At 39.6% G+C, this 22,513-nt stretch overlaps 1 protein-coding gene across 4 annotated transcripts in view; it reads left to right on the top strand.

Annotated features, from left to right (window-relative positions):
- The window catches only part of CSNK1G1 (casein kinase 1 gamma 1), a 136,556-nt gene that overhangs the window by 36,849 nt on the left and 77,194 nt on the right, over positions 1-22,513 (top strand). For all 4 annotated transcript variants that reach the window (XM_040969422.1, XM_040969421.1, XM_040969423.1 and 1 more), the window contains exons 2-3: positions 3,047-3,095; positions 9,598-9,996. In XM_040969422.1, the coding sequence (XP_040825356.1) occupies positions 9,816-9,996 (181 nt within the window). In that variant the 5' untranslated portion in view covers positions 3,047-3,095; positions 9,598-9,815. The remainder of the gene's footprint in view (positions 1-3,046; positions 3,096-9,597; positions 9,997-22,513) is intronic.

Raw genomic sequence — 22,513 nt, 5'->3', positions numbered from 1 at the left:
AGGGAGCTGGATGGAAAGTGGGGCTGCCGTGATTAGAACCAGCACCCATATGGGATCCTGGTGCATGCAGGGTGAGGACTTTAGCTACTAAGCTAAAGTACCAGGCCCATTGGGTTGTTTTTTAAAGGTTAAATATTGACTGTGACAGACAGTAGACCTGGTGATTAATATACCTGGGTATTCTCATCTGAGTGCCAAGGTTTGATTCCTGGTGTTGGCTCCTGATTTGTGCTTCCTGCTAGTGCAGACCCCGAAAGGCAGCAGCAAGTGATGGCTCAGATAACACCTGTGAGTTAACCTGGATTAAATTTTCTGGTTCCAGCAATAGCCAAGCTCCAACCTTTACAGGGATATGGGGAGTGTAATTGCAGATAGGAGCCTAATCTTGTCTGTCTACCATCTGTATCAAAGGGGAAAAAGTGAAAAAAGAGAATTTTATTCAGAAGGCTTGCACCTTCTAAGAATTATTTGCAGGCCTGGTACAGTAGCCTAGTGGGTAAAGTAAAAGTCCTCACCTTGCACATGCTGGGATCCCATATGATCACCGGTTCTAATCCTGGTGGCCCTGCTTCCCATCCAGCTCCCTGCTTGTGGTCTGGGAAAGCAGTCAAGGATGGCCCAAAGCCTTGGGACCCTGCACCCACATGGGAGACCTGGAAGAGCTCCTAGCTCCTGACTTCGGATTGGCTCAGTTTCGGTCATTGCAGCTGCTTGCAGAGTGAACCAGTAGAAGGAAGATCTTTCTCTGTTTCTCCTCATCTCTATATATCTGACTTTCCAATTTAAAAAATTATTTACAATATAAATCTCCTTGCTAGTTAGGATTCCAATTGGCTATACTTTTTATTTTAATATTTATTTGTTTTTATTGGAAAGGTAAATTTACAAAGTGAGAAAGATCTCCTATCTGCTGGTTCACTCCCCAAGTTGCTAGTTCCCAACTCCCCAGATTACCTGAACTGATCAGGAGCCAGGAACCAGGAGCTTCTTCTGGGTCTCCCACACAGGTGCAGGGTTCCAAGGGCCATCCTTGACTGCTTTCCCAGGCCACAAGCAGGGAGCTGGAAGGGAAGTGGGGCAGCTGACATAGGAACCGTCACCCATATGGGATCCCAGTATATGCAAGGTGAGGAACCACTAGGCTACCGTGCTTGACCCCCATTGATTATACTTGTTTTGTAGTTCATTATAGTTTTATCTGCTTGAGTTGTTTTTACTTATTTGGAGGTGGAGAGGCAAACAGTCATCTCCCATTTACTAATTCATTCCCCAAATGCCTGCCAACGGGTAAGGCTGGATTCTGCTGAAGCCAGGAACTGCAACCAGGTAAAGATCTTCCATGTGGGTGGCAGGGAGTCATCAGCTGCTGCCTTCCAGAACAGTGTCAGTAGGAAGCTGGAATCAGGAGCAGAGTCAGATCTTAAATCTAGACAGATTGATGTGTGATGTAGTCTTAAGCTGCGTCTCAATTACTGTGCCAAATGCTTGCCTCCGTGTCAGTTATTTTTAATCATATCCATTTTCATCTTAAAATTATTTTCAAGGTGTATCAATTAAGTGTGTTTAGTGACATGAGCATTAAGTGTGGTAGGTAGCATTTATGCTGATGGTAGTTGACTTCTCAGGCTTAAAACAGGAGTGGTGAACATCTGGTCCACAGACGCCATAAATGCAGTGAAGTCATTTGGTCTGGCCCTGACAAGGAAACGACAGACAGAACTTAAAATGCAGTAACTCCATGGCCGTAGGCAGGCAGGCAGACAGGCTTGCTTGCTTGTTTATTTTTATTCGAAAGGCAGATTTTGAGGAAGAGGCAGGGAGAATCTCTCAGCTGGTTCACTTCTCAAGTGCCCATAATGGCCAAGGCTCTGCTTGAAGCCAGAAACCAGGACTTCATCTGGGTCTCTCATGTGGATGTCAGAAGCCCAAACTCTTGGTGCTTTCCCAGGCAAATTAACAGGGAGCTGAATTAGAAGTGGGACAGTCAGGAATGGGCATGTGTGTAGGAAGGTGGCATCACAGGCAATGGCTAAACCCCCCCTGCTATGCCACAACCACAACCCTGTGCAGGCCAGTTTTTAAGTTAATTTTGTATGGCCTGCAAATGATGTTATTAATACCCAAATTATTCGGAAAAGGTTTACCATCCCTGGCTTAAAGCATATGAAAGAAGAAAAAGAATATGTAAGAGTATCAGGAATGAGATTTGCATTTATTATAGTTTTGTTTTATATATATATAATATATATTAATTAGAATAAGGAGTGAAGTGAGGGAGTGAGATCTATTTAATTGAAGGTATTTGTTTAAGTAAATTTCAACTAATTGACATTGGTTCCATGAAGCATGAGCTTATTCTGTTTTAGGACAGGAATTATTATCAACACTAGACCTGTGTAAGAAACCCAAGTTTTGTTTGCTCTTTCCAGGTGCAGTAACAGGAACCTGGGTTTGAAGTGAAGGTAGGACTCAGTCTTAGGCAGTTGTTATAGGATGAATTATGTTATGTGCAAATTAAATCAATGAATCTATTTATTGAAAGGCATAAGTATAATTCCATGGGCAAATTTTGCCCAAAATAGGGACTATCCAGGTAATGAAGAACATTCACCATGGGAAATAGGAGAAACTAAAGTTTTCTGAAGTGGGGAAAAGGTTTCCTAGCAAAAAAAAAAAAAATTTGTGAATGAATTTCAAAATTCCTTCACACTTAATGGGCATCGAGGTGAGGCCAATTAGCTCCTGCTTTTCTTGCCAGTATCCCATATCAGAGTGCAGATTTGAATTCCAGCTGCTCTGCTTCTGATCCAGTTCCTTGGTGTAGTATACCTGGGAAGTAGTGGGTGATGCCCAAGTCCTTGAGTTCCTGTCATTCAGGTGGGAAACCTGGATGGAATTCCTGACTCTAGCCTGGCTCAGCCCTAGCTGTTACAGCCATTTGTCATTCTCTTTCTGGTTCTGCCTTTCAAATAAAGAAGTTACTCTTAAAGAAAAAAAGAAAGAAAGAAAGGAAATCCTACATATATTTGTTTTTTTGTGATTTCAGGAGGACAGTTGTGAGGCCAGTGCACTTTTGACTCAATGGGGATAAATGGGTAAGTGTGTGGGAAAGCAGGATCCTTTGGTAAGTGTGGCAGAAAAGCTAGTGAACAAAAGCTTTAGACTTCTCTGACTGGATTTGTGTGACCTAGTCTGAATATCTCTGAACCTCAATTTCCTCTATGAAAAGAAGAGTTGACTCCACTGAATAGGTCACACAGCACTCAGTCAATTATTTCAAAAAGGTAAAAACCTTTTATAAACCTAAACCTCTTTGAGTATAAATCTCATCCCCCTGCTTAAATGGCTTCTCATTGCAACATGAAAGACCAGTAAAAGCCAGAATGAAGGACTCCACGTTGTTTTCTGTAATCTCCCACCAAGCTGGTCTTCTTTTACCAGAGCCTTTCCTTGTAGGCTGCTGTTTGCTCTGTCTGTAGGCTCTGTCCCCAACACTTGGCAAGGTTGGCTCCTCAACTTGGACGGTACTGTTTAAATGTGGCTTCTAATAAGACCTTATCACCTTCTTTCTGAAATTCTCCCTTTTGATCTCTCATGATTCTTATTTCTGCAGATCTTTGATTTGTATCATCTCAGTTCACAGTTCTTTTGTTCATGTTTGCTTGGAAAGCCCCCTCTAGACTCAGTGAATACAGGAACTGCAGGTGAATACTTCAGTAAGCTTATGGAAAATGGAATTATAGAAAATAAGTATGTCTTGTACAAAAAATTGAGATCCATATGTAGCTATTCATAATGTGTTTTCCATGAACCTTTTGGAGACCATGCATATTCATGGGTTTTAAGTTTTTTGCACCGATATAAACATCTTTTAATTCCATTTTTCATAAACTTTCTGAATCTCCCTTTGTGTATGTTCAGAGTTCCTGTTGTATCACCAATGAGTTTTTTGCTTTTCTACATACAGATACTAACTAAAGATTTTGTGTATTGAATTAAGATCACTGTAGGTGCTTGTGTTTTTCTAACATGGGGAAATTACATTCCTTCAGCAATTACTGTCATTCTGTTGAGTTTGCAAAAGGTTCATTATGGATGTGTGTAGGAAAAAAACTCTGTGAATTTTAAAAATTTAATATGTTTTATATTTTCATTTCATTTGAAAGGCAGAGACAGTTTCATTCATTGGTTTGCTCATCAAATGCCCCAACAGAATGGGCTGTACCAGGCTGAAACCAGGAGCCATGAGCTCAGTCTGTCTCCCACATGGATTGCAGTGACCCCTAGCACTTGAGCTGGCTGCCTTCCAATGTAGCATTAGCAAGAAGCAAGGATTAGGAGCAGAGCCAAGACTTGAACCCAGACACTCCATTATGGAAAGAGGGCATTCTAAGCAAAAAGCAGAATTAGAGAGAAAGATCTTTTTGATCTGCTGATTCACTCCCCAAATGGCCACAGTGGCCATCTCTGGGCCAAGCCAAAGCCAGGAGCCAGTAGCTTCATGGGGTCGGACTTTGACCATCTTCCACTACTTTCGCAGGTATGTTAGCAGAGATGTGAGTCAGAAATGGAGCAGCCCATATAGAATGTAAACATTGCAGACTATGACTGAACCCATTAGATCACAGTGCTGACCTCAGCATCTTACATTTAATGTAGTTATCATTTGAATGGGAGATTGTGATTATATTGCATGATATTACACACGCATACACACACACACACAGAGTTTAAGAGAGAGTGTATAAGCAAGCGAGCTCCCATCTATTTGTTCGTTCCATAGATGGCTGTAATTGCTGGTGCCAAATCAGGCCAAAGCTAAGAACTTGTACTCCATCTGGATCTCCATGTGGGTGACAGAGTTCAGAGGACTTAGTTCATCCTCTAACTGGTTTTCCAGGCACATTACCAGAGAGCTAGATTGGAAGTGAAGCAACAAAGAAATGAACTTGCATCTATATGGATTGCTTGCATGGCAGGTGGCCTCTTAACTCCCCTATACCTCAACGATAACCTCTTAGTAGACTTTTTTTTTCAAATGAAAATTTACTCAAAAGACAGAAATTCAGAGAGAACAAGTGATCTTTCAAATACAGTTTCAGTTGCCAATAATGATAATGTAGTCTGCAACTCTGCTGTCTCCCATGGGGTGGCAGGGCCAAAGCACTTGGCTATTTCCTGCTATCCCAGGCTGTCAGCATAGAGCTGCATTGAAAGTGAAGCTAGCAGGATTAGAATGAGTGCTTTGATTTGGAGTACTGCCATTGCAGGTGGCAGTTTAGCTAGCGGTACCACAAAGCCCACCCCATTTTGAGCAAAATTCTTGAGATTCCTTGTAAAGGGCCCATTTATGTAAAAACGATATTTTCAAATACCTGTCTACCTTGCTGCTTTTTTTCCCAGAAAAAAACTGTAAAAGCAATAACATTTATTTTTGAAAGGCAGAATGACAGAAAGGATTTTCCATCTGCTGCTTCGCTCTCCCAGTGCCTACAGTAGCCAGGGTTGGATCAGGCCAAAGCCATGAGCCCAGATCTCCACTTGAGTCTCCCATGTGGGTGACAGTGATTCAGTCAATTGAGTCTTTACCTGCTGCATTATCTGGAAACTGAGTTAGAAGTGGAGTAGCTGGGAATTCAGTCAGTCTCTCATCTATGGGATGCTAGTGTCTCAAGCTGCATTTTAACCCATAGAATCGGACTGCTTAGTCTTTCTCTCCCCCTCTCCCCCCTTTTTTTTGATTTTTTTTTTTAAATTGGAAAGTCAGATATACTGAGAGGAGGAGAGACAGAAAGGAAGAGCTTCATCCTATGTTTCAAACCCCAAGTGGCCACAATGGCCAGAGTTGTGCCATACTGAAGCCAGGAGCCAGGAGGTTCTTCCTGGTCTCCCACGCAGGAGCAGGGTTCCAAGGCTTTGGGCTGTCCTCAACTGCTTTCTCAGGCCACAAGCAGGGAGCTGGATGGGAAGTGGGGCCTCCGGGACATGAACCGCCACCCATATGGGATCCCAGTGCGTGCAAGACGAGAACTTTAGCCACTAGGCTACCACACTAGGCCCCTGGTCTTTCTGTTTCTAAAAACAATTATTTAAATTCTCATGTCTTATGATTAAAATTTTACTACCTTTCTTTTTGGACAGGAAGTTCTATTTAATTGGAAAAAGCAACTAAGTATTGAAGCTGAAAATGAAATTATGCATTTCTTTTTTTCAAGATATATTTTGTTTACTGAAAATGCAGAATTAGAGCAAGACAGAGAGAGCCAGGCGCTTCTTCCACATCTCCTGTGTGGGTGCAGGAGAAATGCAGATTTCTTACCTTAGTCTTTCACTTCACTGACTTTGTGCCTTATTTTATGTAGACTGTTCCTGTATTGGCTGGAAAAATGCCTAATCACTGAGCATTGATCATTTCAGAGAATATGCTAGATGAGAATACTTAAAATTGGGTTTAAAACAAAATGAGGCCTGGTGGTTGTGATGCCACTTGGGACTTCAACCTTCATCCAAGTGCCTGGATTTGATTCCCTTCTCCAGCTCCTGATTCTAGTTTTCTGCCAGTGTAGACCCTGGCTTACAGCAGGTGATGACTTGAGTAATTGAGTTCCTGCCACTTGGAAAACCTGGGTTGAGTTCCTGGCTCTTAGGTATTAGCTCTGACCCAATCCTGGGTGCTGTGGTCATTTGGAGTGGACTGATGGGTTGAAATTCTGTGCACTTGCCTTACTCCCATCCCATAATCCATTTTTGTATCTCTGCCTCTCTAACAGTAATTAAAAATAAAGGAACCAGTCTCTTTGTCATTAGTTTTTATTAGAAAAAAGTTCATTTAGTTATCTGTTTAATTTTTTAAGAAAATATTTTATTTGAAAGGTAGAGTTACATAGAGAGGGGAAAAGATACAGAGAAAGAGAAATTCCATCTGCTAGTTCACTCCCCAGGTAACTGTGATGAGATGTGGCGGAGCCTCTCCAGGTCTACCTCATGGGTGACAGGAGTCCCAAGCACTTGGGTCAACTGCTGCTCTTTTTTTTAAATTTCCCCAGGTATTAGCAGGGAGCTGGATCAGAAGCAGAGCCACTGGGACATGCTCTGGTTCTGTGGGCCCCAGGACCGGAGCCAGTGTACTGATGAATGAGAAGATTACATATTTAAAATAGCAGTGTTAGTAGTGACACTTTTATCTATCATTCTTCAGCATAATGAGGTGTAGGCACAAAGAAGGTCAGTAGTTAGATTTATGCAGGATAGATGCTTTGGCAGAACAATCATAGATTGAAATCCAAGCAGTTAGAGAAACAAGTGAAGAATGTGAGAAGAAAGTGAAGAATGATGAGGTTGCTTCAGAATTGAGGTCCTTGGAAATTGATGGCACACCATCACAGAATGTGGATTGGCACAGTGGTGAGGGTGTTACTTGGGGTGCCAACCTCACCTCAGTGGTTGCTTTAGCACATGGTGCAGCATTGCACTTTCTGTTCTTGGACTGTGACCACCTCTGCTAGACTCTTCACTCCTTCCAGGATCTCACCAGGCTGCATTGGGCCCTTACTACCTTTCCCACTTTACTTTATTTAATGGTTATTACAATTACAATAAAATCGGTCCCATTTAAATAAAACATCTTAAATTTTATTTTCTATTTTTAATATTGTTTGAGAAAGATTTAGGTAAAACAATAATCTGAGGATGTTGCATATGGTTGGAAATAAGAGAAGGAGTGTATGAAGAAAAACGGTTTTGCAGTGTAAGAAACCTAGAAACTGCTGACCTCATTGCATCACTCTCATTTTTTTTTTTCATTAAATAACATACATTATATATGCACATATATGGCTTCCTGAATTTAGAGAAATGTTCTTTATTGAGGATTAGCATTGTGGAAGTCTGATATCATTATACAGTTTTAATAATTTTTAAAAACCAGAAAAGATGAAAATAAGCAGTTTATTATAACTAATCACATGAACAAATTTTATTATGGGATTATGGGCCCACCTGTGCAATCAGCTCATAACTTAGTGCTTATTGCTATACTACTGCATAATTAGACATTTTGTCTATTGTGTATCAATGATAATAGCCAAGCAGTTGTTCTAATTAAATTACTTAAAGCTTTCTGATAGAATACTTAGGAAAGTAAACGTAAGTATGTGTTTAGAATGTTAAAATGGTGATAACTGTACTTTTCTTAAAGATACTCAAATTAAGCATCTAAGTGATGTCATTGTAAACTGTCATGTTTGTCTCAGTCCTTAGTTGAGGCGCTAGAGAATTCTGTTGGGGTGAATGTATTATCTTAAAGATACTGTATTTCTTGCCTTTATTTCATGATGGGGTTCTTCTGCAGTGGATCTCCTTCAGGTACTCTGTCATGACACACTCACTCCTTAGCAGAAACTACAGCAGAATTTTAGTCTGGCGTTACTTACTACCAGTGTTTTGGGAGGTGCCTCATAAAGGTTGTACATATCATGGCCTGTATTGTGGCATTGTTTGCAATATCAGCATCCTGTGTCCAGCTCCTTGTTAGTGCTCTTGAGAAAGCATCTTTAGGTGGTCCGTGTATTTGGGCCCCTGCCACCCATGTGGGAGATTCTACCCTAATTGAGTTCCAGGTTCCTGGCTTTGACCTGGCCCAGCTAAAGCTGATCTGGCCATCTGAGGAGTGAACCAGCAGATGGAGGATCTTTGTCACTCACTCTCACTCTGCTTTTCAAAGGGGGAAAAAAAAGTAATCTGTGTTTATTAGTAACATTTTGGATTGTTTAATTGCTGCCTGTGCTTGGTAACTGCTGAGAACAGATAAGAGGGAGGACCAGTAGCCTCATTTTTTTTTTTTTTAATTCTAGCTAGCTTTAAAAAGGAGAAATTCCTTTTTTTTTTTTTTTTTAAGATTTTCGTTTATTTTATTGGAAAGGCAGATTTGCAGATAGAAGGAGAGACAAAGAGAGAAAGATCTTCCATCCACTGGTTCACTACAAAATGGCTGCAACCATTGGAGCAGAGCCAATCCAAAGCCAGGAGCTTCTGTTCGGCCTCCCACATGGGTGCAGGGTCTCTTGATGCCCTGGGCCATCCTCTACTGCTTTCCCAGGCCACAAGCAGGGAGCTGACAACCACATGGGAACCCAGCACTTTTAAAGGCATGTAATTTTAGCCAACCCATAAATAAATATTTTTTTTCTTTTCTTTTTTTATATATTTTTTTATTGATTAAAGGAGAAATTCTTATTTAATATCATTCTTAGTGCATTAAATTTTGCATTAATCCCATCATGTGCTGTTAGTCGTTAACGAGAGAATCAACAAAGAGTGTTCTTTTGGGTCATATCTGCATTACTAGAACAAAACATTTTATATTGAAGACTTGTGTATTCCTTTAGCTTCTGTGGTCTGCATCCTACTGAGCTTATGGTAACACATGAATAACTAATCCAGATGGCTCAACTGTTGGAGGATGTAAAACCAAAAGCCAATTCAGGAAGCTATCTGCTTGGCTCATCTTTGGATAGAATCCATTCTAATTAGTGGTGACTTTTCTCCGTTTGTTCTGAAATTTAATTTTAACTGCATGTTTTCTTGATTTTTACCTAGGTTGCAAAATGTCATCCTATGCTTGAGATCTACAGACTACATGTCCTACAAGAAATAACCAATGGTTTTTCATCTACTGGAGATATATTAGAAACATAAATATGGTGCCAAAAGAACTCCTTATGTTTCCCTGACTACGATTTATTTGGAGATGCATTTGTATTGAAGAGAGGTATACACCGTAAGGCTACTTGTTGTACAGAGACTTGTGTAGGATCATGGACCATCCTAGTAGGGAAAAGGATGAGAGACAACGGACAACTAAACCCATGGCACAAAGGAGTGCACACTGCTCCCGACCGGCGGGCTCGTCAGCATCCTCTGGGGTTCTTATGGTGGGACCCAACTTCAGGGTTGGCAAGAAGATAGGGTGTGGGAACTTCGGAGAGCTCAGATTGGGTAAGAACTCGGTTACATCAGCGTCTTTCATCTGCAGTCATGACCATACTAGCTGTGATAAGATTTGATGTGTTTCAAGAGAAGCAGAAATTTCTTTTGCAATGGACCTGTTACTGTAAGACCTGTGTGTAGTAGATTTTTAAATTTTTTATGGATTTTGAGATTTTATGATGTAGGCAGATCTGCATGCAGGTATCAGTAAAATTGAGATTCTTACTTGGTAGGTCTGAGGTTGAGCTCTCAACTGTATATTTTTAACAAACTTCCAGATCATGCAGATGCTAGTGGTTTTTCTGCTGACTTTAAGAAGGAACTGAGGCCTTGCGTTAATTCCAGTCTTACCTTTGAAAAGAGAAGAGTAAATCTTTACTCAGTAATGACCAGATTTAGTGTGAGGATATACATTATTTTTGATAGCATATCCACCAGCTATTGCTCACATTCCTTGCTAGATTTCCCATCCTCAGAGTTAGAACTCTTGGGGGAAATTATGCAATTTTATTTTTCAGGCAAGGAAATGTATTTTCTATTTTAAGTATGACTGTATGGGTGAAAATAATGTCAAAATTGACTAAAGTTTAAAGATGTGAAACTGAGAAGGTACATTGATATTTGTATCGTTTTTAATGGACCTCCCTTCATGAGTGGGGAAGAGAAAATGAAAGGCCTGGTAAATAGAGATCAGCATGGAAAATGTGAGATGATCTCCTTTTTGGTTCAGGTGTTTTCTTTTACTTCAAAGCTATTGAAACTGAATTATTGTGAAGACTCCTGTAAGAAACTCTGACCCTTGGGGGAAAGGGAACATGAGCTGATGGTTGGTTGTTATCTCTGCTGCTTCTGATGACCCTGCAAAAGAAAGTGGAAAAGGTTTTACCTTCGATTTTACCTCCAGTCATTGGTGCCTTGACAGAATTTCACTACAACAGCCAGAGATCACTGTGTACAAAATTGAATTTAGATGTGTTAAGAATGAATTTATTTTTACCAGAATAATGCTGGCAATTTGGGATTTCAGGACCTATCTAGGATAATAAAAGGGTCTTTATATTTAGAGATTGTTCATGTTCAGGTTAGCAAAGCCAGCAGATGCTACTGAGAATAGGAGTAAGATGTGTAATTCACATGGCTTGACTTCCTAGCAACTACTGAGTTGCTTTAGCAACTGGTTTCGCAAATATTCATTTATGTAATGGCTTGACTTTGTCTTAAAATCACAGTACTACTTGCATTAAATAGATTGACATAAATAACCACAAAATTAATGCTGTGATTTCTAATGCATGCAAATTTATGCATTCTCATAACATCAGAACATTTTTTTCTTATTTCTGTGAAAGTGAAGCAAAATCTTGGTCAGTGAAAACCATATATGCAATTATTTGATTCAGAAGTTTTTGTTTATATGGAAATAGAAAAAATGCAATTTTAAAAGGTTAGATTTTTAGCTCATGTTTCCAGGGTAACATTGTTCTATTACCTCTAATGAATCTAGAATAATTTTGATATTTTTCATTTTGACTTTTTCTTAATAACCAGTGGAAAGACTTTGTCTTTGTTTTCATTTGTTTTATGCTTATATGCTTACCAGATTTTTATTAGCCATGGAACCATATTGTTGTTACCTTGTATTTAGTAAGAGTTTTTATCAGCAGAAACACAGGGGGTACTTTGCAGAATCATATGGGTTCTTCCTATTCTCTTGATCTAGTGTTAGTAAGTAGAAGATATTGCAAAGACAAGAAGATATAAACTAGGAAATTGCAGATTCAAGGCAGGTACAGGTAGGCCTCTGCCATGACTACGGCCTATGAAATCCTTGCTTCTCCAAATTGATTTCCTTTTCCAACCTATTAGCCCTGAATCTCTTAAGAGTCAGGTGCATTCCACTTGCAGTTTCTTATGCTTGCAGAATTCTGTTATTAAAATTCTGCATACCTAGTTGTTCCTCATCCTCAGGCTTCAGCTTATTTGTTGCCTTCTCAGAGACACGATTTCTCTCTGACTTCTGTAAAGCAACGTTTCTCTGCTCTCCTGCATTCTGTTTCTTTCAGTTGCCTTGTTGTTTTGATCATCTGAAATTAGCTATCATATTTGTTTTCCTGTAAATTACTTCACCTTATTTGACTATAAGCTACTTGGAAGGTAGGGTACTTTATGAATGTATACTGTTTTGTTTACTGTTATTTGGTTTATGACATGGCCTAATAGGTGGGATAATAGCAAGAGGGAAAAAAAATCACATGCGCTCATTTGAACTTCAGCTATTGGAGAATAGTAAGCAGGTCATAGTCTTAATGGTCAGGTCAACCTGTGGATTCTAGACAGGGAATTTAAAAAAAAAGGAGTCATAAGTAGTATGTTTTGGTTCTCTGCCAATCCATTATCTGTTGAGCAACTACTGATGGAATAGTTTCTGTCTGCTAAACTTTAGGAAGATGCACAGAATAAGATGTAGTTTCAGTCCCTAAGAATACTACAGCCTAATGGTGGAGAGAAAGACAGCACTATGATGCAAAGTGATAGAATTATAATAGTATAAAAACTACATTACCAGAGATGATTAATAAATGTTTTACACACATGGTATCATTTGATAATGAGACAGGAGTTCCACTGGTAGGCTCAGGAAAGACAAGCTCTCCAGTTGCAGGATGCATTAGCACTAGGTGTTGTGAAAGTGTTCAGCATATTGTTAGAACAGCAGCTGGTTACTCATGACTGAATCACAGGATGTAAAGGAGAGCACCAGATGAAACTACTAGGTAAGCTGACACCGATTGTAGAGGGTTTGCATGTCATTAAAGCATTTGGATTTGATTCTGTAGGCAGTGAGGTGGGATCATCAAGGGTTTTATAACACAGTGACATGGTCTTCTAGAAACATAATTTGAATAGTTGTAAGATTAAATCATATAAAAAATCTTGTTTTGTAGATTCTTCTCTTAGTTGTGATACTGAAACACATTATATATTCCCTTGTCTAACCCAAGATATGAATAACAGATAGTATAAATCTTCATAGTTTCAGCTCCTTTCACTGCGTATGGTATATAATGGATCCTCAAGTATTTGAAATTTCATAACAGGCAATACTCATTGATTTTGCTGACTTAATGATACTGCATGAATGAGGAATATTTTAATGGAGATAGGAAATGTAGAACTGGAGCAGGTGGTCAGAAATGCAGACAAGAAATTTTGTGAATATATTGAATTTCAGGCATGTGTAGACTAAAGTCAGGGATTAAGAAATGAGCACCATATGGTTGGTCATGGGTGAAGAGTTGATGCTGTGTGGAGCACATGTAACTGGGAGAAGCAGGGATGCTGGGAGAGCAGAAATTTGAAGAGCTAGGGAGGGAAAGCTGGAAAGGGCTAAAGCTGTTGTCTTTCACTTTATTTCTGAAATATTTTCTTTCAAAAATAAACATAGTTTATAATCAGCAAAAATCAATACAGCAGTTTTAGAAAGTGCTTGTTGCCAGGAAAAAGTTTTAAAATTCTATTTTAGAAATGTCTCTAGAGATAGTCATTAATGATGGCTTAATTTTTCAGAATTAAAAAATGTTTATTAGTTTTACAAGTGCAATTAAGCTGTGCTATCAGCTTTTATTGATTACTGGAGCATGAACATCTTGCTTCAGCTAAATATAGATGCTTTTTTGTTTTTTGGGATTTTTTGGTTTCAGAAATTTATTTGGAGAGTTCTGTTACTGTGGCACAGGGGGTTAAGTTGCACCTTGTAGTACAAGCATTCCATATGGGCACCAGTTAATGTTCTAGCTGCTCCAATTCTGATCCAACTCCCTGCTAATGTGCAAGCAAAAGCAGCAAAAAATGGCCCCTGCATCCATGTGGGAGACTGGAAGAAGCTCTGGCTCCTGGCTTTATTCTGGTGCAGTCCCATCTCAGTGTGACCATCTGGGGAGTGAACCATAAGATGAAGGATCTCTCCCTCTGGCTCCTCTCTCATTCTCTCTGTAATTCTTCCTTTTAAGTAAAGAAGTAAATCTAATTAAAAAAATGATTTTGGGGCCCGGCGCGGTGGCACAAGTGGTTAAGTCCTCACCTTGCACACCCAGGATCCCATATGGGCGCCGGTTCTATCCCAGCAGCCTGTGGCCCGGGAAAGCAGTCGAGGATGGTCCAAAGCCTTGGGACCCTGCACCCATGTGGGAGACCTGGAAGAGAATCTGGGCTCCTGGCTTCTGATTGGCTCAGCTCCGACCATTGTAGTCACTTGGGGAGTGAATCATCGGACAGATCTTCCTCCCTGTTGCTCCTCCTCTCTGTATATCTGATTTTACAATAAAAATATATAAATCTTTTTTTAAAAAAATGATTTTGAGAGGCAGAGGAAGAGAGCCCCCATCGACTAGTTTACTCCTGAAACTCCCATAGTGACCAGGGTGGCAGGGTACCTAAGCCAGGAGTCAAGCAAAGGTCTCTCACGGGGGTGACAGGAACCTAGTTACTTGAGTTATCACTACTATCTTCCAGATTCTATATTCATGGAAAGTTAGAATCAGGAGCTAGTGCCTGGAATCAAACACAACTGTGAAATGTGTGTGAGTGTGTAAAGAATTTGCTAATGAGGGAAAGTCGGAATCAATGTTTACTTGATATCATTAATCATAAGGAGAAAATAAAATTGATGGCCCACTTTTATAGCAAAAGATAAAGTTCTTATCACTACCAGCCATAGTAGCTTTCCAAAGTCCATCTGATGCCAGGTTAATCCAGTTTTGTCTTGAGTTGGAGATACCAGGCAAAAGAGTGTTATACGTTTTTTAAGAATTATTTTGAATCACTACAATCTGTAACATCAGCAGTGTGGTACAGAGAGTAAAGCTGCTGCTAGTGATGCTGGCATCCCATATAGCACATTGCTGGTTTCAGTTCCAGCTGTTGTGCTTCTCATTCAGTTCACCTGGTAAAGTGCTGGGAAAGCAGCAGAGGATGGCCTAAGTGTTAGGGGCCCTGACATCCATGCAAGACAGCTGACAACTGGCCTGTTCCATTCCCAGTCAACGAACTAGTTTGGGCATGGACCAGCAGATGGAAGATCTCTGTGTCTCCTTCTTGGTCACTCTACTTTTCACATAAATCTGTTTTTTACAAAAAAAAGTTGAGAAAATTAGAAAATAAATTTTTGGCTGAGGGGAAGCAACTAGCTTGCCACAGTATTAGAACTCGAGCCCAAATCTGGAACAGGGCATGTTTCTATTGTAGACCGTGTAAGTAGTACCACTTAGCCACCTGGGCAGTTGGAATACTATATGGTATGGGAAAAAAGGCAAAGGAAGTTAATAAATTAATACATGTCTGATTCTGAAGATACTCAATGACATTTTAATGGCATTTTAATTTAATATTATTATCTCCTGCCAGGGAAAAGATTAATAAGTTACACCTAATAATTTTTTTCTTAGCCTCCAGTACCTAATTTGTATAGTATACTATTCCCAGTTGAAATATTAAGTAATATTCCAAGGAGTGAGAAGGAAAAACACCAATTGCAAGGTATTTATTTTGAAATGTAGAATAAAAAATGAACATTATAAACACTGTACTCAAATAATAGGCTAAGGGTAAATTTTCATAATTAGCCCTTTATTAATTTTGGGAAATTAGATTGTACTTTTGTTTTTATGACTGACATTTAGGCCCTGATGACACAAAAATAATAAATGAGATAAGAACTACATGTCACGGAGCTCAGAATTTGAGGGAATCAGTTTCTAAATTAACAGTACTGCAGCACAAAGTGTATAGAAGACATAGAGTGGTAGGTTAGGAGAGGATGACACATCTGTTGGAATTTACCAAAACAAAAAGCCTGCACAAAGACACTTGGAATTTTTCAAAATTTATTTATTACTTTTTGTATTATTTTCATTATACAGTTTTATAATATGCAGTTTCCTCCCTTTCCTTCTTCTGCCTTTGCCCCTCCCAATTGTCCCCTGTATTTTACAATAATAGAATCCTTTAGCTGCAGTCACAGGACACTTGGAGTTTTTAAGGTTTGAGTTCGATAGTAGGGAACAAAGCAGAGGCCAAGACGATGAGAATGGGAGGCATAGAACGTTCTAAGAGGAATGCGCACCATACATAGACCTGGAGGTGTGAAACACATTGCCACATCAGTGCACCTGGGAGTGCATGTGGTTAAGATGTTCAGCCTGGAAAACAGGTGCTGGGAAGTGAAGAACACACAAAGCCTGTTCTTTGGACCACGGTACAAACTCTGAACTTTATTCTGTGGCCATGAAAAAACGTGGAAGCAAATACATGTCATCTTTTGATTTCCATACCTTCCCAACCTTGGTGAAGATAAATTAACCAGATTGGTCTTAACTTTCCCCTCCCTGCAAAAGGTAGTTGCTCTGTACTTTCGGCAAACATGGAACACTCTGTCTTTATCCAGTGGTGCTCACATCTAAATGATAGTAGTGGGAGTTCCTCCATTTTGGAGTCTAAGTGCAAAAAGCTGGACTAGTATATACTTTGTAAGTAATTCAGAGGGTTTTTGTAAAAAGGCTCTTTGAAGTAACAAATTCGCAGTATTACAGTAGAGATACTGAGAATCTCTTTTTCTTTATGCCACTTTTTGCTTCTACTAGTCTATTAATTTCTTCATGGCTGTTTAATAGATGATGTTTAGATTGTTTGGACTTGTACTTCCAAAATATAAAGAAGTTTAGAATAATTCCACTTCATGAAACTTTTTAAATTTTGCTCTTGATTGTTTTGGGGATTGTTTTGGTAGAGTGTTGTAAACATGCAAAAAAAAAAAATCACAGCTAAGTTTTTGTGCAGTTATATACATGTTTGTGCATTAAAGTGCGCTTTGCTATAAACAGAATTGGGATTCTACCGGGTTTTTTTTCTTCCCTTTTTTTCTATTTTTCTCTGTAGACAAAAATACCAATTGTTGGCTCACTCCACCAGTGTCCAATTGGAGCAGGGCTGAAAGTTGTAACTGGGAACCCAGTCCAGGTCACTTGAACCATCAGTGCTTACCTCCCAGGATTCATACCAGCAGGCACCTGATGTTGAAAGCTGGAGCAAGGCAGTGCATCCACTTCCCCGAGACCTGTCCTAATTGGAATCTCAACCATTAGGCTAAACACTCATTCCAGCAATTCTGCTTTTTTGTTTATTAAATTGCTAAGTGAATTTCATGGTTATAGTACTAGTGGCTTTGTTCTTTCTCTTCAAGTAAGTATTTCCAGTTGTTAACCATGCAGTTGGGCTTTCGGTTATATCTAGTTTTTATTGTTTTTCATATAAATAAGTAACAAACATTTTCATAGTCACACTATTATCAGATATACATCTTTTAGTTTTTTGGTACTGGGAAGAAGTTACAAATCAGTGACGTAGAAATATTTTTTTTACAGCTTTAAAGTACTCATTGCTTATGGCAGGCATTGAACACAGTGGTACAGGCACTTCTGGGGCTGTCATATTTCTTTCCAGAGTGCCTCAGTTGAATTCCCAGCTCCACTTGGATTGCAGCTTCCCACTAGTAGACACCATGGGAGGCAGCAGGTGATAACCCAACTACTTGAGTTCCTACCATCAGGGAGATCTGGATTGAGTGCCTGATTCCTGGTTTTGGTTTAGTCCAGCCCTGGCTATTATGGGCATTTGGGGAATGAACCAGTGGATAGGAGATCAGTGTCTCTTTCTCAAAGAAATAAAAATGAAGAACAATTCAAAATAGAAAAAAGTCTAGAAGTCAGCAAAAAAAAAAGGTAAAGTGGCTATTTTTCCAAGTAAAGTAAATATTGACATTTAAAAGTAGTCAAGGGGCCCGGCGCGGTGGCGCAAGTGGTTAAGTCCTCGCCTAGCACGCCCGGGATCCCATATGGGCGCCGGTTCTAATCCCGGCAGCCCCGCTTCCCTTCCTTCCAGCTCCCTGCCTGTGGCCTGGGAAAGCAGTCGAGGACAGCCCAAAGCTTTGGGAACCTGCACCCGCGTGGGAGACCCAGACGAGGCTCCTGGCTTCGGACTGGCATAGCATAGGCCGTTGTGCTCACTTGGGGAGTGAATCATCGGATGGAAGATCTTCCTCTCTGTCTCTCCTCTCTGTATATCCGCCTTTCCAATAAAAAAAAATAATAAAAATAAATCTTTAAAAGTAGTCAAGGCTAGGATGAGAGATGGTCTAGTGATTAGGGTTTCTGGGATGCCTGTGTTCACAGGAGAGTGCGAGCATTCATTGCCCACCTCTGACTGCAGCTGCCTGTTAACACTGACCCTGAGAAATGTCACTGATGGCTCAGTTGTTTGGTTTTCTGCCACCCACGTGCAGCTGGATTGAGTTTCAGGTAGATAGTCTGGCCCAACTCAGCTCCAGCTGTTTTGCAGAGATATGGGCAGTAAACCAGTAGATAGGAGCACTTTCTCCATCTCAAGTGAATAAATATATTAAAAATAAGTGAATCAGTCACTCAATACTAAAGTTAGAATTTATGAAAATTTATGTAAGATGTAAGTTAACATGAACTGGCACACATATCAGGATACTGTTGTTGCAGGCAGCAGTTTAAACCCCTTACATTAACACACCAACCCCTTTAACTTATCTTAATTAGCCCCAGATTTCTGGAGCGAGCAAACCTGAAGACTAGGAAATCCAGAACAGTAAAACTAAAAATCACTTAGCAACCAAAGCAGATATTTTAGAATCTGTGTATCAGAAACTTTTCTGTACTTCACATCTTCAGTGTTTCCCTTAAAGCTTCTCTGTTCTGATTTTGCTTATGACATTATTTCAGAAATTTTGTGGAAAGTGGAAGTAAAAGAAAGCTTTTTGAAATCCATGGGTAACTTTTTCATAATGCATGTTTTAAGAATTTCTGAAGTCTTGTATTTTTATACATAAACAAATTCATGTGTGATCATCTGGAGAGAAATTCACATGGCAGAACATGCATGAAGAATAGCCCTTTGAATTTCATTAGCTCGTAAGTATGTCAGTTAAGCGAAGAGAATGATTATTGTTTATATTGAGAAGATGCAGCTCAAAAAAAAATCAAAATCACTGTTCTCTTTATGTTTAATTTTTGTTTATTTTTGCTTATTTGAAAGGCAGAGTGAGTTACCATCCCATCTGCTGTCATAATCTCCAGATGCCCATAACAGCAGGGGCTGCACCATGGATGCCAGAGACTCAAATACCAGGGATCAATACCTGGGACCTAGCAGGGTACACTTCAGCAGGAAGTAGAGAAGGGATCCACCCTCAGCACCCAAATACGTAGTGTCAGCATCCCAAGTAGTGTCCCAACTGCTGCATCAAGCCTCAACTCCCATTCTTCCTCTTCTGAAATGTGCACCTCATTTTATTGTAAACAGTTTAACCTTTCAGCTTGAGGAGGTGTTATATTTGAAAACTTTAATGACATAAAGCACGGTTTATTGGTTTTGAATTTTTAAAAATACAGTTATTTGAAAGTTAGAGAGGTCTTATATCTTCTGATTCACTCCGCAGAAATGAGACATTTACCATTAATTTTTGAATCCATTATTAAGTCTACGGCCATACCACCCTGAATGCACCCAGTATCGTCTGAATCCATTATTGCTTGTAAGTTAAGCCTCAGTAAAATAGAAGAATGGAATCTGAGACAGAATGACCAAGAAAGGAATACCATTGTGCAAGAGTGTTGAAATTTTTTTCTGATATTAATAACATGTATGAGAGACCTTTGTACAACTTGCCAATCTTCTTGGACAAGACATGGCTCTAAACAAAGCTGAAAATTATGTGCCAGACTATGAAAATGTTCAAGCAATAAAGCAGGACTGTTTTTTCTTTTAAGTAGGAAATGTAGGTTAATGTTGCTATTCATGTGAATACTTTCATTAAAATATAGAGAAATAGAATGTGAGTATCTGTGAGATCTGTAGTTTTCTTATGTCCTGTGGCTTTTCCAGTGTACACACTGTTTGTCTAATTTTATATATAAGTATTCTTTTGCTGCTGTTAAAATCACATTAATATCTATATTGCCTTCTGGAATGAAGTATACTTTTTTTGGAGATTTATTTATTTTTACTGGGAAGGCATATTTACAGAAAAGAGGAGAGACAGAAAGATCTTCCATCTGCTGATTCACTTCCAATGTAACCACAGTGGTTGGAGCTGAGCCGATCTGAAGCTAGGAGCTTCTTCTGGGTCTCCCATGTGGGTGCAGGGTCCCAACCTTTGGAAATCCTTCACTGCTTTCCCAGGCCACAGGAAGCTGGACAGGAAATGGAGAAGTGGGGACACAAACTGGTGCCCATATGGAATCCTGGAACATATACCAAGGATATAACCAATGGAGCATTTGCACCTGGCCCAAAGTTGTACAATGTTCTCTAATTTTTTGTTGGAAAGGCAAATATACAGGGAGAAGGAAAGACAGAAAGGTCTTCTATCTGCTGGCTCACTTCTCAAGAGGCTGCAACAGCCAGAGTCAAACTGGTTCAAAACCAGGAGGCAGGAACCTCTTCCGAGTGTCCCACATGGGTGCAGGGTACGAAGGGTTTGTGGCATCTCTTCTGCTTTCCCAGGCCACAAACTGGGAGCTGAGCAGGAAGTGGAGCAGCTGGGATGTGAACGAGTGTTCATACGGGATCCTGGTTGATGCAAGGTTGTAGCCACTAGGCACTAGGCACAGCCTGGGCCAGGCACAGGCATGTATTTTTATTGGCAAGAAAATGTATTTGACTATTTTACCTGATGATCAAGTTCAAGTAATTTATAGTCATGATTTTTCTCTGAAGTTGATTGCCTAATTTGAACCCTGTCCATGATTCTATTGTTTTAAAGACACTATTTATTTATTTCAAAAGCATAATTACACACAGAGACAGAGATTGCCTACCCACCAGTTTACTCCTCAGATAACCTCAGCAACTGGGGCAGGGCTAGACTAAAGCCAGCAGTCTGGAATTACATCTGAGTCTTCCGTGTATCAGGGTTCCAGGCACTTGATCTCTCTTCTGTTGTTTTCCCAAGCATATTAGCAGTATGCTAGATGGATAGTGAAATACTAGGGCTTAAAATGGTGCCCATAAGGACTTCTAGCATCATAAGCAATGCTTTAACCTGCTATGCCACAAGGCTGGCCCCTGTGATTGTTATTTTTCTTTAAGATTTAGTTGTTTTAGTTGTTTAGAGGGCATAATTTCAGAGGGAGAGAGAGTGAGACATCTTCCATTCATTGATTCACTTCCTAAGTGACCACATAATCAAGGCTGTGCCAGACTGAAGCGAGGAGCTTAGAGCTTCCTTTTGGTCTCCTCTAAGTGGGTGTAGGAATACACTTGGACCATCTTCTGTTTTCCTGGACTCTTAGCAGGGAGCTGGAGTCAAAGTGAACCTGTTGGAACTGAAGTCAGCACCCATATAGGATGCCAGCCTTTAATATGTTATGCCACAGCACAGGCACCTCTGATGTTTTTTAAAAATCTTTTATTTATTATTATCATCATCATCATCATCATTGTATGATACAGTTCCATAGGCCCCTGGGATTTCCCTTATCCCCTCCCAAATTCCCCCTCCACACCGAGTTCCCCTGTATTATTACTATAGTATAGTTCTTCATACACAGTCATATGTCCATTATTGTGGGCATGGACAGTGGCAAAGAATCCTTTATCCTATTATCATATAATAAATTTTCATTTGGAGTCCATCTTTGTCTGGAAGTAGAGATTCATGCTGCGTTGTATCCAAACATCTGGATATGTTAGTCTCCATTTCACAGTTGCTATACATCCCCTTAAATGAAAAGCCACAATACAAAATCAACAACAGGAAGAAAAAAGAAATTAACAACACCATGAAGTTAAAAAACATGCTATTCAGTGACTAATGTGTTGCTGAAGAAATGTAAAGAAAGGAAAATAAACTTCTTGAAGAAAATGATGCTGCTATATGATCTATGTTTTTAATGTCATCTACTTGGCTTTTCAAAGGACCCTTTGAGCCTTCTACCTGGTGGCTGGAATAGTACTGATTCTGTCACCTCCATTTTCATGGATTCTTATGTAGTCTTTAAATTTCTGATCTTCAATTAGCAAACAGTTCATCTCTTCTGAAATGAAGTACTTCAAATTTTTTAAAACCATAATGAAATATTTATTATTAAAATGATAGGACATTTTGAATTTGTTTTTAAATAATTCCATCTCTAAAATGGACTGAAATTACAGTGGGACAGTGGAAGGGAGGAGAATCATATCCTTGAAGATTTGTATAACAAACATGTCAAAGGTAAAGATGATTATTATTCTGCTGAAGAGTACCATGTGTTCTGGAATGATTTATTTGAGGTTTTTCCCCCCATCATTATAATGTGCAAAGTTTTATACATTTTCTTTAAAAATACTGTAGGTGCATTCTCATGAAACTGAGATCTGAATCTTTCTTTGGCCTTAATTATGAATGACTTCCACCTCGCATTCCTTTATCTCTTGCCCTCTTCTACACTCCACACAAACTGCT

The sequence above is a fragment of the Ochotona curzoniae genome, unplaced genomic scaffold (genome assembly GCF_017591425.1).
Source record: "Ochotona curzoniae isolate NIBS_2020 unplaced genomic scaffold, NIBS_Ocur_1.0 scaffold_4701, whole genome shotgun sequence".
Classification (NCBI taxonomy): domain Eukaryota; kingdom Metazoa; phylum Chordata; class Mammalia; order Lagomorpha; family Ochotonidae; genus Ochotona; species Ochotona curzoniae.
The sequence above is the reverse complement of the archived record's forward strand: the minus strand, read 5'-3'. Positions and strand labels throughout refer to the sequence as shown.